Source organism: Rhinoderma darwinii, chromosome 9 (genome assembly GCF_050947455.1).
Source record: "Rhinoderma darwinii isolate aRhiDar2 chromosome 9, aRhiDar2.hap1, whole genome shotgun sequence".
Lineage (NCBI taxonomy): Eukaryota > Metazoa > Chordata > Amphibia > Anura > Rhinodermatidae > Rhinoderma > Rhinoderma darwinii.
Window position 1 is genome coordinate 81118096 of NC_134695.1, and position 13138 is coordinate 81131233.

Here is a 13138-nt window from a genome sequence, read left to right on the forward strand (position 1 = left end):
ATAAGTGACGGGAGCTGCGGAGTCAAGTAAACCAGCACTTTATTGGTAACAACTCAAGAGGAAACATTCCAGTAAATAAGCGATGAGGTATTGTTGTGAATGGACCACAGCAAAATAAACGAGGTTCTGGTCGCCAGAACTGGAGCGGGCCGGGCAGAACCGCTTATTTCTTCCACTCGTTGCGTTCATAGTCCCATTTGGAGGCGATGCCTTCCACGGGGTTGATCCTCATGTCCAGCATTCTCTTGGTCTGCATGGCGATCCAGTCGTCGGACAGCGTGTGTGGAATCTCCCCAAACACTACAACAAAAGGCACTGGCGTTACTCACAGCGCGGGACACGGAAAAAAGGGGCGACAGCGTCCGGTCACACAACTGATCACTGCTGCAGCCCACAACCCAAAGCTCTGTCCTGTGGGGTCACATCGTATCTATGCACCGGACACTTAAATGACGAGTGTCTGAACGCCAGGGGCCCCACCAATCCAGAAACCCCCGTTCCTCCTGAGGACTAGGGGGGGTTCAGGAACTATGTTTTAGTGATCGATGGGGGTCCCAGTAGTAGGGCCCCGAGCATCAGACACTCATCTATCGTATGTGCAGGTGATAATTGTCTATTCTGGGATCACTAATTATTTTATAACAAAAAGGTCTGCAAATTTCTAAAAGATTTTGTTTCAATTATTCACAACCTATAAAATTTCTGCTTGCTGTCTGTGAATGAAAACATTCCAATCTTGTTTACATCTAAAGACTGAAATCCCATCCTGACCGAATACTTCGCACTGCTGATGGAATCACTTTGGCTCTTCTAGGAGGCCGGGTTGGCTGTAGATTGGCTCTTAGACTCCTATGAGCTCATATTGGGCCAAGACCGGACTCTCCGAGAAGAGCTGAAGGATCCCATCACAGCCGAAGGGCCACTGCACTCGGCTGAGCACTTCTGCCCCTTCGTTACAGTGATCGGTGGGGGTCCCAGCACTTGGCCCCCCCACAGATCAAAACCCATGACATGTTAAATGTTTTCTGTCACAGATTCTCTAAGGGCTCTGGACACCCCTGAATGGTTTTGTTTTTTCTTTTTATTGTCTTAAACTAGTTTTGGGGTAAAATCATTTCCTGAATAGGTCTTTATTAGAACGTTGTTGGGTTTTGCAGCCCGCAGATATTCACAATCATTGTTCGGTCACGTTCCTTTTCAGCCTGTCTGATCCCCCGAGCGCTCATTATAGCCGAATTACGATCAACCGGCGGCTCATTTTTAGTCAGAATTTTAATAGAAACCAAAAACACAGATGGAATTTTATTAGATTCATTCCGATTATGTCACACTTGTTATTTCTTAGTTATGCTGCATATATCTTGGTGTAGCCCGATACAGGTTTTTGGTACACGGTGACTATACGGTTGGCGGCATACATGTGTATACTGGTCTAGGTTACAGCGGATATAGCGCTGCCTGGACAGCTGCACAGTGACAGGAGGACGCAGGGCTCAGGCTATTCTGTACTTCTACTACAGAGGTAAAACTCCAGCAGAGACAACGGAGGACGCCAAGTTACTTCCCAAACTGGTTTGATATTAAAGCGAAATTCTAGAACAAAAAAAAAAACACGAGGCTTTGAAATCTTAGTCACTTATTTTAAGCCTCACAGGGAATGATACAAACCAGATGTCTGTACTGTAAATATCTGATAGATCCGCCCGTCCTCTGTATTTCATCACCATGTAAGGTCGGGGCGATCACAGCGAGGGTGTAAATCAGTGACATCATTAGAAGGGTGGCGGGAACCAGAACGGACCATTTCAAGATCAACGGGGGAACCTGCTCCTATTATATTATAATAGCAGCTCCAACTAGCAGTGACACACACACACACACTTTTGGATTATCAGGAAGTTTGCAGCAGGAGACTCACTTTACTGCACCCTTCACACGGAATAGAAATTCTGCAGATTACAGTCCCAGCCACGGAGAGGAGATTTGAACAAATCCCGTCCACGTGCTGCGGAGCATTCTTCGCGCGGAAACCAGAGCGTGCTCATTCTGGTACAGAGGTTTCAATGCAGCAAAATCTGTACTAAACCCACTGTGTGTTTGGGTGGTCTATCAGCGGAGGCCCCTGTTTAGATGTTCTCAGTCTGGGCCTGCACTAGGACAACAGAACTGCCATGAGGCCTTAAAGAGTCTCTGTCTCCACATTATAAGTGGCCTGTATTGTACATGATGTGATCGGCGCTGCAATGTAGATTACAGCAGTGTTTTTTATTTAGAAAAACGATCATTTTTGACGGAGTTATGACCTATATTAGATTTATGCTAATGAGTTTCTCAATGGACAACTGGGCGTGTTTTACTATATTAAACTAGAGAAAAAGAGTCCGTATATATCCACATATGAAAAAATTACACATCTTTATTAGTAATAAATACATAAAATTACAAAAAACATAGAATCTAAAAATGGATCCTTGACTAAGTCACAAGTACCTATATTAAATCACATTAGAGTATACAGTTTTTATTAATAATCGAAATTACTCCTACACAGGGTACATCTATAAGAAATAAGATGCAAATACAAAAAGTACTGCAGACCAGACAGTTAGCCTAAGGAGACTAGTGTTCTTGAGAAAGCTATAAGCGAAACGCGCGTCGGGGGTACTTCCACACTCCGGGTCACACGATTCTTCTCAAAACATGGGTAAGTGCATTTGCTGGAGTCATAGGGACACTATGCTATTTTCCTAGGAACACTAGTCTCCTTAGGCTAACTGTCTGGTCTGCAGTACTTTTTGTATTTGCATCTTATTTCTTATAGATGTACCCTGTGTAGGAGTAATTTCGATTATTAATAAAAACTGTATACTCTAATGTGATTTAATATAGGTACTTGTGACTTAGTCAAGGATCCATTTTTAGATTCTCTGTTTTTTGTAATTTTATGTATTTATTACTAATAAAGATGTGTAATTTTTTCATATGTGGATATATACGGACTCTTTTTCTCTAGTTTAATATAGTAAAACACGCCCAGTTGTCCATTGAGAAACTCATTAGCATAAATCTAATATAGGTCATAACGCCGTCAAAAATGATCGTTTTTCTACATAAAAAACACTGCAGTAATCTACATTGCAGCGCCGATCACATCATGTACAATATAGGCCACTTATAATGTGGTGACAGAGACTCTTTAAAAACATCCATGTGTTGGGAGTCCAGACAAAAGTCATACCCCTGTATAAGCCCCAGTGTGAGGGTGTTACACAATCACACCCAGTGCAGCGCTATCAGGCAATGTCCCAGTAACCCAGCATGGGACTATTTTTGCTGCATTGGGTGCCAGATTGTAAGAATTCCCCTGTACCCAGTGAACCTACAGCTATTTATGACAATAGTATAAACATCAGTTCTCTAATATTAACCTCGTAACCACTCCAAGGACAGAGCACGGCGCCGCTATAATGAAGCCACAAGGTATGTCACCCCCTGCATGTTCTGTCAGCAGATACAGGATGATTAATGACAGCGACCTGCTCCTGCCGCTCACCGCCATACACAGACACCGCCATACACAGACACCGCCATACACAGACACCGTCATCGACTGGTCCCGCTTCACTTACCGTATTTCCTCTGCCACATGATAATGAAGGCAGTGAAGCCGATGACGATGAGGGTGCCACCGATGACCGTCTTCCACTGGTTTGATCCCTTGTTCATATTGGCGTATGTCTGGTTGAACTTGATGCTGTACACTAGAGGAAAACGTAGATCAATATAATCGTAGACAGATCACAACGAATACGGTAGGCGCACGCTTCTGAGCCCACTGTGTTCATGAGGGGAGCAAACCCCCACCCCCTCTCAGATTCTCCTGACCGACAATGTATAGGATTGAATGGTTGGTATGGGAATAGAAGGAAGGCTTCTGCTTGCCACAACCCCCAAAACAGCGCCATGCTTGTCCATGTGTCTGGTATAGACCGGCTCAGCCAATGGACATGAGCCATGCGGATCCTGGGAGAAGAAGAAATAAGCAGAGACTTCCCTCTAATCTCATATTAACCAGTTAAGCCTTGTCCCACGGCAGAGCGATGCTATACATGTTCGACTTCGTTTTTCGAAAGCCACTTCCCGTCATCCAGTCACCCAAAAACCTCGACAGACAACATGGCGGCAGCTACTCACACTGCAGCTTCTCCTGAGCGCTCAGAGAGTCCCACAGGCCTTTCTCTTTTTCTTTCAGAGCCTTCAGCTCCGGCGTGAGGTCTTTCAAGTAAGAAACTTCGGGCAGGGGGATGCTGCGATTGTCATTGTATCTGGGGAGGGTGTACTCCGGAATGGCGACGCCGGCTGCAAGTACAAGAAACAGCACAATACGGGATCATCATGTAGTTCTGAGCCAGGTTATAGGATTCTGCATTAAGGCAATGTCTAAAATGAACGTGACGGGACGTAGAAGTAGGTAAAGGAGCAGCGGCGCCGCCGTATTATATAAGGATATATTCCTTGCGGGGCTCCCACATCTTTCACTGGTGCCTTCTCTCGCCTCTATTACAGGTGACATTTTATGACCTTCAGTTCGGCTTCCTCTGCCTGTAGGTGCCCAGTACGGCTGTTCCCTGTGATATCCGACTCCTGGACCTTGGTTTCCTACCAGAACTACTGGCAATTACCAGACTAGGGTCACATCAGATACCGGTGTCCAGGACATTGCGCTTATACACCCCCGCACAGCAAAAAGAAGAATCTCCAATGTCTGGCTGATACTCCCCAATGCAGGAGTTTAATAGTGACAACCCGCCAGTTATTGGAGAACTGACATTACTAGACAGGTGAGGAGTGACCCTTTATAGGGATGATACGTACCATGACCCTGCAGGCCGGCAGAGGTAGACAGGGCTCTCCTCCCAAGCAAGCGGAGCACTCGTGAAGACAGCATTCTAGAGAAAAGGGATCCGAGCGCGTTCTGGACTGAAACAAGAGCAGATATTTATTACAATCCTCCGAACTGCTGGACCATCGGACACACGCACTTCACCAATCCTGAGCACCTACTGAAGACCAAGGTGAAGCTGCAATAATCAAGAACGCCACCGTGATCTACAGGAGGCGCCGAGCTCCGGACCAGCAGAGGACGATTATTGCTGCGTTCCAGATTAGAGGACTTGATCGCCGCCAGCTGAAGATCAGAGCGTAAAGTGCAGAAATCTCCTAACCCACCCGAGGCCTTAGTGAGCGCTCCCTACAGACCAAGAGCGGTTATTTACAGGAGGTCAGAGACTAGAGAGAAGCTTTACCAGAACTAGCCTGACATTGGGCTGTGGGGTGGTCTCTGATCAGGGGCCCCCACTGCAAACCCCAACCAGAAAGATAATCTGCAGGTGCTGCAGAGGTCAGACCCTTTACACCGACCAATAAGGTGACCTAGTCTGAAAGACAAGGACACCATCCAGGACTCGAGGGGCCCCAAACATCACACCCCCATATACGATCACATCTGGGGTCAGAGAGTGGTGACTTCCCCTTTAAGTCTCCAGACGAGATGAACACCTCATAATCAGGACATCAAGTCATCAGATCCCAGAACCTGGACTACAGCTCCCAGCACGCCTTCCTGGTCGGGTATGCTGGGAGTTGTAGTTCACTAGCCATGTGAGGATAACTCCCAGTAATGAGTACAGTCTCCTGAGTAACATATAAAGGGCAGGATAAGATCACTTTCTAGAATTACCAGTGACGCAGGATGTGGGGTCACATATATCAGTCTATAGTACATGGTGTCTGTATAGAAGGGTATTCTCCCTGGGCACAGGACACCCGCCAGGCTCAGCCGGGTCCTCCCCGGAGCCATCTCCCCGAACTCACCTCACCCGCGGCCTCCTGCCAAGAACAGAGGACACCGGAACCACCGAGAGGACGAGTCCGGACAGAGCGCAGGCACCGCCCACCACCGAACTGCACGCCGGGACGTCCTGGAGGACTCTGTACATAGCGACAACTCGTAGCTCCGCCCCTTAGCCAATGACCCCGCCTGTCATAGAGCTGTCACCGGACGTAATGTAAGCATCAGCGGAGCTGTCCTCGGTTGTCCCTGGAAAGTGTCGGTCCCAAAACCATAGCCACAATAGCGGACTAATTACATGAAATCATCGCTGTGCCCTAAATAAAGATGGCCGCCGGTGACCTCAGACCCATGTGATCTCAGGCACTTTACGCCTGTGCTGTGTGTGCGACCGCCGGCTACTCTCTTTACGGCTGTGTGTAAGACTACTCGCGGTGACAGACGGTTCATACCCGGAAGAACGGACCGGGAACCTGGAGGTGAGACAGGTGGGAGGGGATAGTAACTCTGTTACGTGTCACCTTCTCACTGAGCGCATGCAGCCCTCCCCCACTACATTCATTCTCTGCACCCCCCAGTGTGAGCCCCAAGACCGTGTCCGGCCCCATTATTGATTCATTGATTATTTTAGGTAAATACACGTAATGCCAGTTTTCTGGTCTGTTGTTAAAGGGCCCCTCCAGCTTTTATATCTAGGGGTCTATGGGCGTGAAGTATTAAAATAAAAAACTGTTCAGAACGTTCAAGATTCCCTGCGTCCCCCCTCCTCTCCTCCTGCGTATCCCCCCCCCTCTCCTCCGTCCCCCCCCCTCTCCTCCCCCTCTCCTCCGTCCCCCCCCCCTCTCCTCCCCCTCTCCTCCGTCCCCCCCCTCTCCTCCGTCCCCCCCCTCTCCTCCGTCCCCCCCCCTCTCCTCCGTCCCCCCCCCCCCTCTCCTCCGTCCCCCCCCCCCCTCTCCTCCGTCCCCCCCCTCTCCTCCGTCCCCCCCCCCTCTCCTCCGTCCCCCCCCCCTCTCCTCCGTCCCCCCCCTCTCCTCCGTCCCCCCCCCCTCTCCTCCGTCCCCCCCCCCCCCTCTCCTCCGTCCCCCCCCCCCCTCTCCTCCGTCCCCCCCCCTCTCCTCCGTCCCCCCCCCCTCTCCTCCGTCCCCCCCCCCTCTCCTCCGTCCCCCCCCCCTCTCCTCCGTCCCCCCCCCTCTCCTCCGTCCCCCCCCTCTCCTCCGTCTCCCCCCCCTCTCCTCCGTCCCCCCCCCCCTCTCCTCCGTCCCCCCCCCCCCTCTCCTCCGTCCCCCCCCCTCTCCTCCGTCCCCCCCCCTCTCCTCCGTCCCCCCCCCTCTCCTCCGTCCCCCCCCTCTCCTCCGTCCCCCCCCTCTCCTCCGTCCCCCCCCTCTCCTCCGTCCCCCCCCTCTCCTCCGTCCCCCCCCTCTCCTTGCCCCTCTCCTTCTGCGTCCGTCCCCCCCCCCTCCTCCTCCCTCTGCGTCCGTCCCCCCCCCTCCTCCTCCCTCTGCGTCCGTCCCCCCCCCCTCCTCCTCCTCCTGCGTCCGTCCCCCCCCCCTTCCTCCTCCTCCTGCGTCCCGTCCCCCTCTCCTCCTCCTGCGTCCGTCCCCCCCCTCCTCCTGCGTCCCGTCCCCCTCTCCTCCTCCTGCGTCCCCCCCCTTTCATTCTGTGGTGATTGTTCTGTATCAGGATGATGAGGGTTATTAATAAATACATTTTCTCTTCTCGCTCCAGCACAGAAAATGCCGGTCTTTAAGTTAACAACACAAGCCTACTGCAAGATGATTCTTCACAGCGCCAAGCACCCGGCCTGCTCTGTGAATGGTGTCCTGGTGGCAGAGAAGCACAAGCGTAAAGATGTTCCGCAGCACCAGGTCCTATTTGTGGACTGCATCCCGCTCTTCCATGGTGCAATCGCTCTGTCCCCGGTGCTGGAGGTGGCGCTGACGCTGGTAGGAGCGGCTCCGTTATGCGGCAATTAATAATAGCGCAGCCACATTTACAGGGAAGGTCCAGTCAGTCAGATACAAGTGAGACCTACGGTGACGTCTCTGATCTGAGACCACCACTGACCCCCAGAATAACCGCTCTGTACACTGCTAAATCCTGCAAATCTGATAAAACGTTAGAATGATGTCCTGCTCACACAGCTGAGGGTTTGTAACAATGTATCAGTGTAGGTAAGAGCTATCAGCCTGGAGTCCAATACAGGGGAGAGATTTGTGCTGATGTGTCAGCAAACAGATGATTATCTACACTGTAACAAATCCTCAGCTGAGTGAGCAGGACTAGATAACCACGGGTCTTCAGCTTCTGGATGTCCACAATAAATGCTTCCATTCACTGACCACTAACAGAGGGTTATCTAGACTGGATACAACTGTAACAAACTGCGAGAAGTATTAGGTCAGAACAGGTTTTCATCCTCCGGAGGTTACCATTCACTGACAGCAAGCAGAGATACTGAAAATTGAGGAACAGAAACAAAAATGGCCTCATTTATCAAAACTGCCTATTACTAAAACTCCTTTTTTCTTTTATAATCTCTGGAAGGTTTTTGCTCCTCGTCAGCGCACGGAGAACCAGTGTCTTCTAAGAGCAGCGTCTAATGCCGCTCATCCCCCCCCCCCCCCCCCCCAACCCCCTGATGAGGAGCAGAAACCGCGCTGCCTACAGATGGGGGCCTCTGATATCCCGTGTCAATGACTTACAGGGGCTGCCTATAGGGGGCACTAGGGAGGGTTTATACTTGTATATAATGAGTGGCGCGGTCTTTGGGGGCTGCGTATTTTTCTCCTGTGATTCGGTCGCTGATTTGCTGCTTTATTTTCCTTTATTTTACTTCAAATGGAATTAAAAAGCTGCAGCCGCGATCCCAGCAAATCCTCCGGGGGTTCACATTCATTCCCATGTGATTTTATCTGGAAGTTTTCTGTGAATATATTGATGACCCCTCCTTAGTATACGCCATCAATATCCGATTGGTGCAGGTCAGACCCCCGGCACCCCCGCCGATCAGCGGCAATCCAGCGAGCGGCAGTACCAGCCACATCCACAACCAAATGTATGGCGCTGTGTCTGCTAAATAATGAGGGGGGCGCGGACCTCGCTGGAGCGCTGCGGCCCCTTCATGCAGCTGACCGCGGGGGTGATGGACTCCCTCCGATCTGTGATTGACGACCCAGTGTAAGGATAGACCACTAATGTTACAGTCCCCGAAAACCCCTTCAGGTGGGATCAGATCAGGGATTATGATGTTCTGCATGTTCTTCCGTTTTTTGGGGTATTTTCCGCACAGTGACGCCCTGTTGGCCCAGGTTTCTCGCTGACACATTGTCACGTTCCCTCTCCTTAGATTGACACTTGGTGTAAAGAGAACAGTTATGTGATCGCCGGCTACTATCAAGGTAATGAGCGGCTCAAAGACAACAGGTCAGTGACACGCGACATTCTTCTCACGGTAAGACACCGCGGCGACGCACCGTATCACCTGCTGCGCAACAACCCCAGATCCGCGACACGTCAAGTTCTTGTTGATACATTTGTTTCCTTGACGGTTTCATGAAAGTGGCATTAAGGGCTACACTTCTCCCGCAGCGCAGGTCACATGACCAGAGATCGCTGTCGTCCTTCCCGCATCACAATCCGAGTAAATGTGCCCGCGACACAACCGTCCCAAGAAATCAGGACCTGATGGATTATTTGTGACTATAGTGTCGTGTTTGTGGCAACCTGGGCGTCACGATGCGGCCACATTCACTTTCATCAACTTCGATGCCGGCAGTGCGACACGGCGATTTTTGGTCATGTAACCTGTGTCGCCCCAGCCTTACATGTGTGCGAATGTCTCATATATATGTGTGTGTATCCAGTATAGACTAGACCTATAGACTGGACCCTGGTACCTAGCCAGGATAAACAATGAAAACCTCCATCCTTTACACTGCAGGCAGCATCTAGCAAACTGGAAAATGGAGTAAATAGAAGCCAGGTTGATACATTGTAGCATGATATAGAAAGATTTCTATCGTTTTCTTTTTTTATTATCCAATCAGGAAACCGTCTGACTAAATGCAGTTTATTCCCTGTTTATATCATCTCTTGTGTTTGTATTTCAGTCTTAACCCGGTTGCGGAGAGAATCGCCTCCAGGATCGCAGAGGGGTACAGCGACGCAGCTTTAATAATGGTACAGAAATCCTGCGTTATCCAGCAGGGACCGGTCCTAGTAATCCGCCTGTCAGTGCGGGGGAGGGTGGAGTATTATATGGGGGGGATCAGCCGGTCAGTGCGGGGGAGGGTGGAGTATTATATGGGGGGGATCAGCCGGTCAGTGCGGGGGAGGGTGGAGTATTATATGGGGAGGTCTGCCTGTCGGTGCGGGGGAGTGTGGAGTATTATATGGGGGGGGGTTGGTGATCCTGCAGCGGTCATTGACTTGTATTGTCATTGCTCGTGTCCAGCTCTGAGTCAGGGGCTGCACGTTACAGGGAGAGGGGACCCGCTCCTGTCCTTAGTAGCCCCCACGCTGAGCAGCGCCCCCTGTGGCCACATTCCTCATCGCTGTTGTTTTTCCTGGGTGGTGGTATATCGGTAATGCTGCGGCTCTTCTGCTTTGTGTCCTCTATAGGTGGACAACTCCAGACTCTCTGTGGAGTGCATCGTCCCGTCCCTGCACGTCTACGAGCCCCATGATAATAGATGGAAGGCCCGAGACCCGCACGAGTGAGTACACGGAGTGACCGTAATATCCTCCCCTCCCCCTCTGTCATCAATGCGCTGTACAGAGGAGGCTGCGCAGCGCTGACACATTCAAGTTCTCTTATTATTACTCCTTATCTACACCTGGGAAAGCTGGGTGACCTCCCTCCTGAGGCAGCCATATTGCTGATCACTCCGCTTTCCTAGAGACCGACCACGCAAGGACTGACGTTCTGATAGGGGGCGCCTGTAGCTGAGGAATAAATCTGCCGTTTTTCTCCGTTTTCAGAGACGTCTTTGAGGACTGGCCGGAGGCTCAGCGGGTGACGTCCTCTCTCATGAACAACCGCGCTTACGATACCCTGGTGGATTTTGACAGCCACCTAGACGACTTACGCAATGACTGGGCCAACCCCGAAATCAACAAGTCCATCATTCATCTATGCTAAGGTGCCGGGAGCGGCCGCGGGCCCACGCTATGCAAGATGACCGCCGAATGTCGAAAGAGTCAAGTAAAAAAAACGTTTTCTACTGCCGGACGGGATTTGTTTCTGTAAACAGACATTGTTGTAATGGTTAAAATCTGGGGGCGCCTCTTAACTGCGCCCCATTCATGGGGTCCACCCGCGTAACCTCCGTCCACGCTCCACAAACTGGCGCAATAACTGGGCGGTTCTAGGATTCTGAGAACATCATTTATAAGGGGGATCTCCCGGATTGCGTTTTTAGTTTTTTTTCTTTTGATCAGACGATTTAATAGTAATAATTAACAAGTAATAGAAAAAAATCGTCCGCCATGATGGAAATAACGCGGACTCCGTGAAGGACCTCCCATGTACGAGGCTGCGCAATTATTTCCATTCTTTTTATCAGGTTTTTCATGAGACCAAGAAATCCCGAGACGGTGGCCAGTATATAGGGGGCTGCCGCCTGTAGATCGCTACCGGAGACTTTCTTTTATATATAATGTGATTACGTTTTCCTCCTTGCTGTCTGTCAGTGAATAGAAGAGATCGCTCCATTGCTACTATTTTTCCTCACGGTTTGCGGTCTTTTTGGACGCTCAGACCTTTGTCTCCTGTTCGTCGTCTGCCGCGGTCACTCCGGGTCTCGTTCTGAGCCTCACGCGCCGTCTTACACTGAAAGTCCGAATTCCTCCTAGAAAACCCAATCCTGACTGTTCCGTATAACGCGTTCTCTCCTCTGCGGGGGAACCGGGACCTTGCACGCTATTTTACAGACCAAACAAAATCTATTTTAATTTAACTTTGGTCGGGTGTTTGTTTCATGAAATAAATTAATAAAAAAATACAATTCTGAAATCTTTACAGTTTTGCCTTCAGACGCACAATTAATCTTTGGTCAATCGGGACCGTCTCATTTTACAGCTTGCTGTAAAGAATCTCATCTCATTATCACTAGTAGGAGGCTTAAAGGAGAACTCCACCTCATTATTTACACATAACCGCTCCATAACTGAGTAACTTTCAACTATATCTTACCGTCCATTCATGGCTTTCTGTTACCAGAGAGCAGTGCATTGTGGGAGCTCAGATAAGTGCGAGCTGTTAGGTCACATGACTGACAGAAGGGTGGAGCTAAAACACAGTAGTGTAGAGCCATAAGCTGCCCCCTGCACTATAAGGCCCTGTTCACACAGTTTTTTTGACGCAGAAACCGCATCCTGAAAACGCCTCCCATTGATGTCAATGGGAGGCGGAGGTGTTCTTTTCCAGAGAACGGTAAATCCGGCTCGCGGGAAAAAGAAGCGACATGCCCTATCTTCGGCCGTTTACGTCTCTGACCTCCCATTGACATCGATGGGAGGTAGAGAAAGCGTTTTTAGCTGTGTTTTTGCCCGTGTCGCTCAATGGCCGCCGGCGAAAAACGCAGCAAACGATCAAAATTTGCCTCAAAATTCCCTACGGAATCTCTCCACTGTAGTATTCCAGTAATAACCATCAGAATAGTGAGTTCAGCTCCGGAGTATACGGCCAGGTTCACACTTAGCGTAAATACTGTGGATTTTCCAAAATGGATTTTGTTGCGAAAAATCTGCAACATTAGGGCGAGTTCACACAGGGTTTTTGTGGCGTTATTTTTGACGTGGAAACCGCACCAAAAAATGGCCGAAATTGCCTTTTATTGATCTCAATGGGGGAGGTGGAGGTTTTTGTTTTTTTTTTATCTCGCAAGTGGGGAAAAAAAAAGCAAGTTGCGCTTTTTTTTCCATCTCTAACCTCCCATGGGAGGCAGAGACAGCGTTTTTCGCCCGCGGCACTCAATGGCCGCAGCCAAAAAACGCGGCAAAGAAAGTGCAGGCAGGGCAAAATCTGCCTCCAAATTCCTGAAGGAACTTTGAGGCAGCTTTTTCTGCCTGCAAAAAATCTTTGTGTGAACAGACCCTTAGGCGATGTCCATGGAGTGTATTCCTCCTCGCATTCACTTCAGCGGGAGGTTTGGGTGGATCCGCCGGAAGATCCGCCTCCCATTGAAATTAATTTGAGGTGTTATTTTACGGCAGAACGGCGGATGAACAAATCTCCACGGTAAAACTCTCAGGAATTGACCTGCGCTGCAGTTTTTTATTCCGCAA

The 13138-nt window shown here is 50.0% G+C and overlaps 2 protein-coding genes across 3 annotated transcripts; one reads left to right on the forward strand and one right to left on the reverse strand.

The window, feature by feature from the left end:
- Positions 1 to 22: 22 nt before the first annotated feature.
- Positions 23 to 5950, reverse strand: COX4I1 (cytochrome c oxidase subunit 4I1). 2 transcript variants are annotated; one of them, XM_075838294.1, is made up of 5 exons: positions 5875 to 5950; positions 4876 to 4980; positions 4195 to 4359; positions 3630 to 3761; positions 23 to 300 (listed from the first exon to the last, which is right to left on the reverse strand). In XM_075838294.1, the coding sequence occupies exons 2-5, from the start codon at positions 4946 to 4948 to the stop codon at positions 164 to 166; spliced, it is 507 nt and encodes a 168-aa protein (XP_075694409.1). In that variant the 5' UTR covers positions 4949 to 4980; positions 5875 to 5950; the 3' UTR covers positions 23 to 163. The 2 variants fall into 2 exon arrangements, with proteins under 2 accessions (XP_075694409.1, XP_075694410.1); XM_075838295.1 differs by having other exon boundaries at positions 4876 to 4975; positions 5875 to 5924.
- Positions 5947 to 11870, forward strand: EMC8 (ER membrane protein complex subunit 8). The gene is made up of 6 exons (XM_075838293.1): positions 5947 to 6330; positions 7577 to 7794; positions 9198 to 9274; positions 9961 to 10030; positions 10472 to 10566; positions 10832 to 11870. The coding sequence occupies exons 2-6, from the start codon at positions 7585 to 7587 to the stop codon at positions 10989 to 10991; spliced, it is 612 nt and encodes a 203-aa protein (XP_075694408.1). The 5' UTR covers positions 5947 to 6330; positions 7577 to 7584; the 3' UTR covers positions 10992 to 11870.
- Positions 11871 to 13138: the final 1268 nt, after the last annotated feature.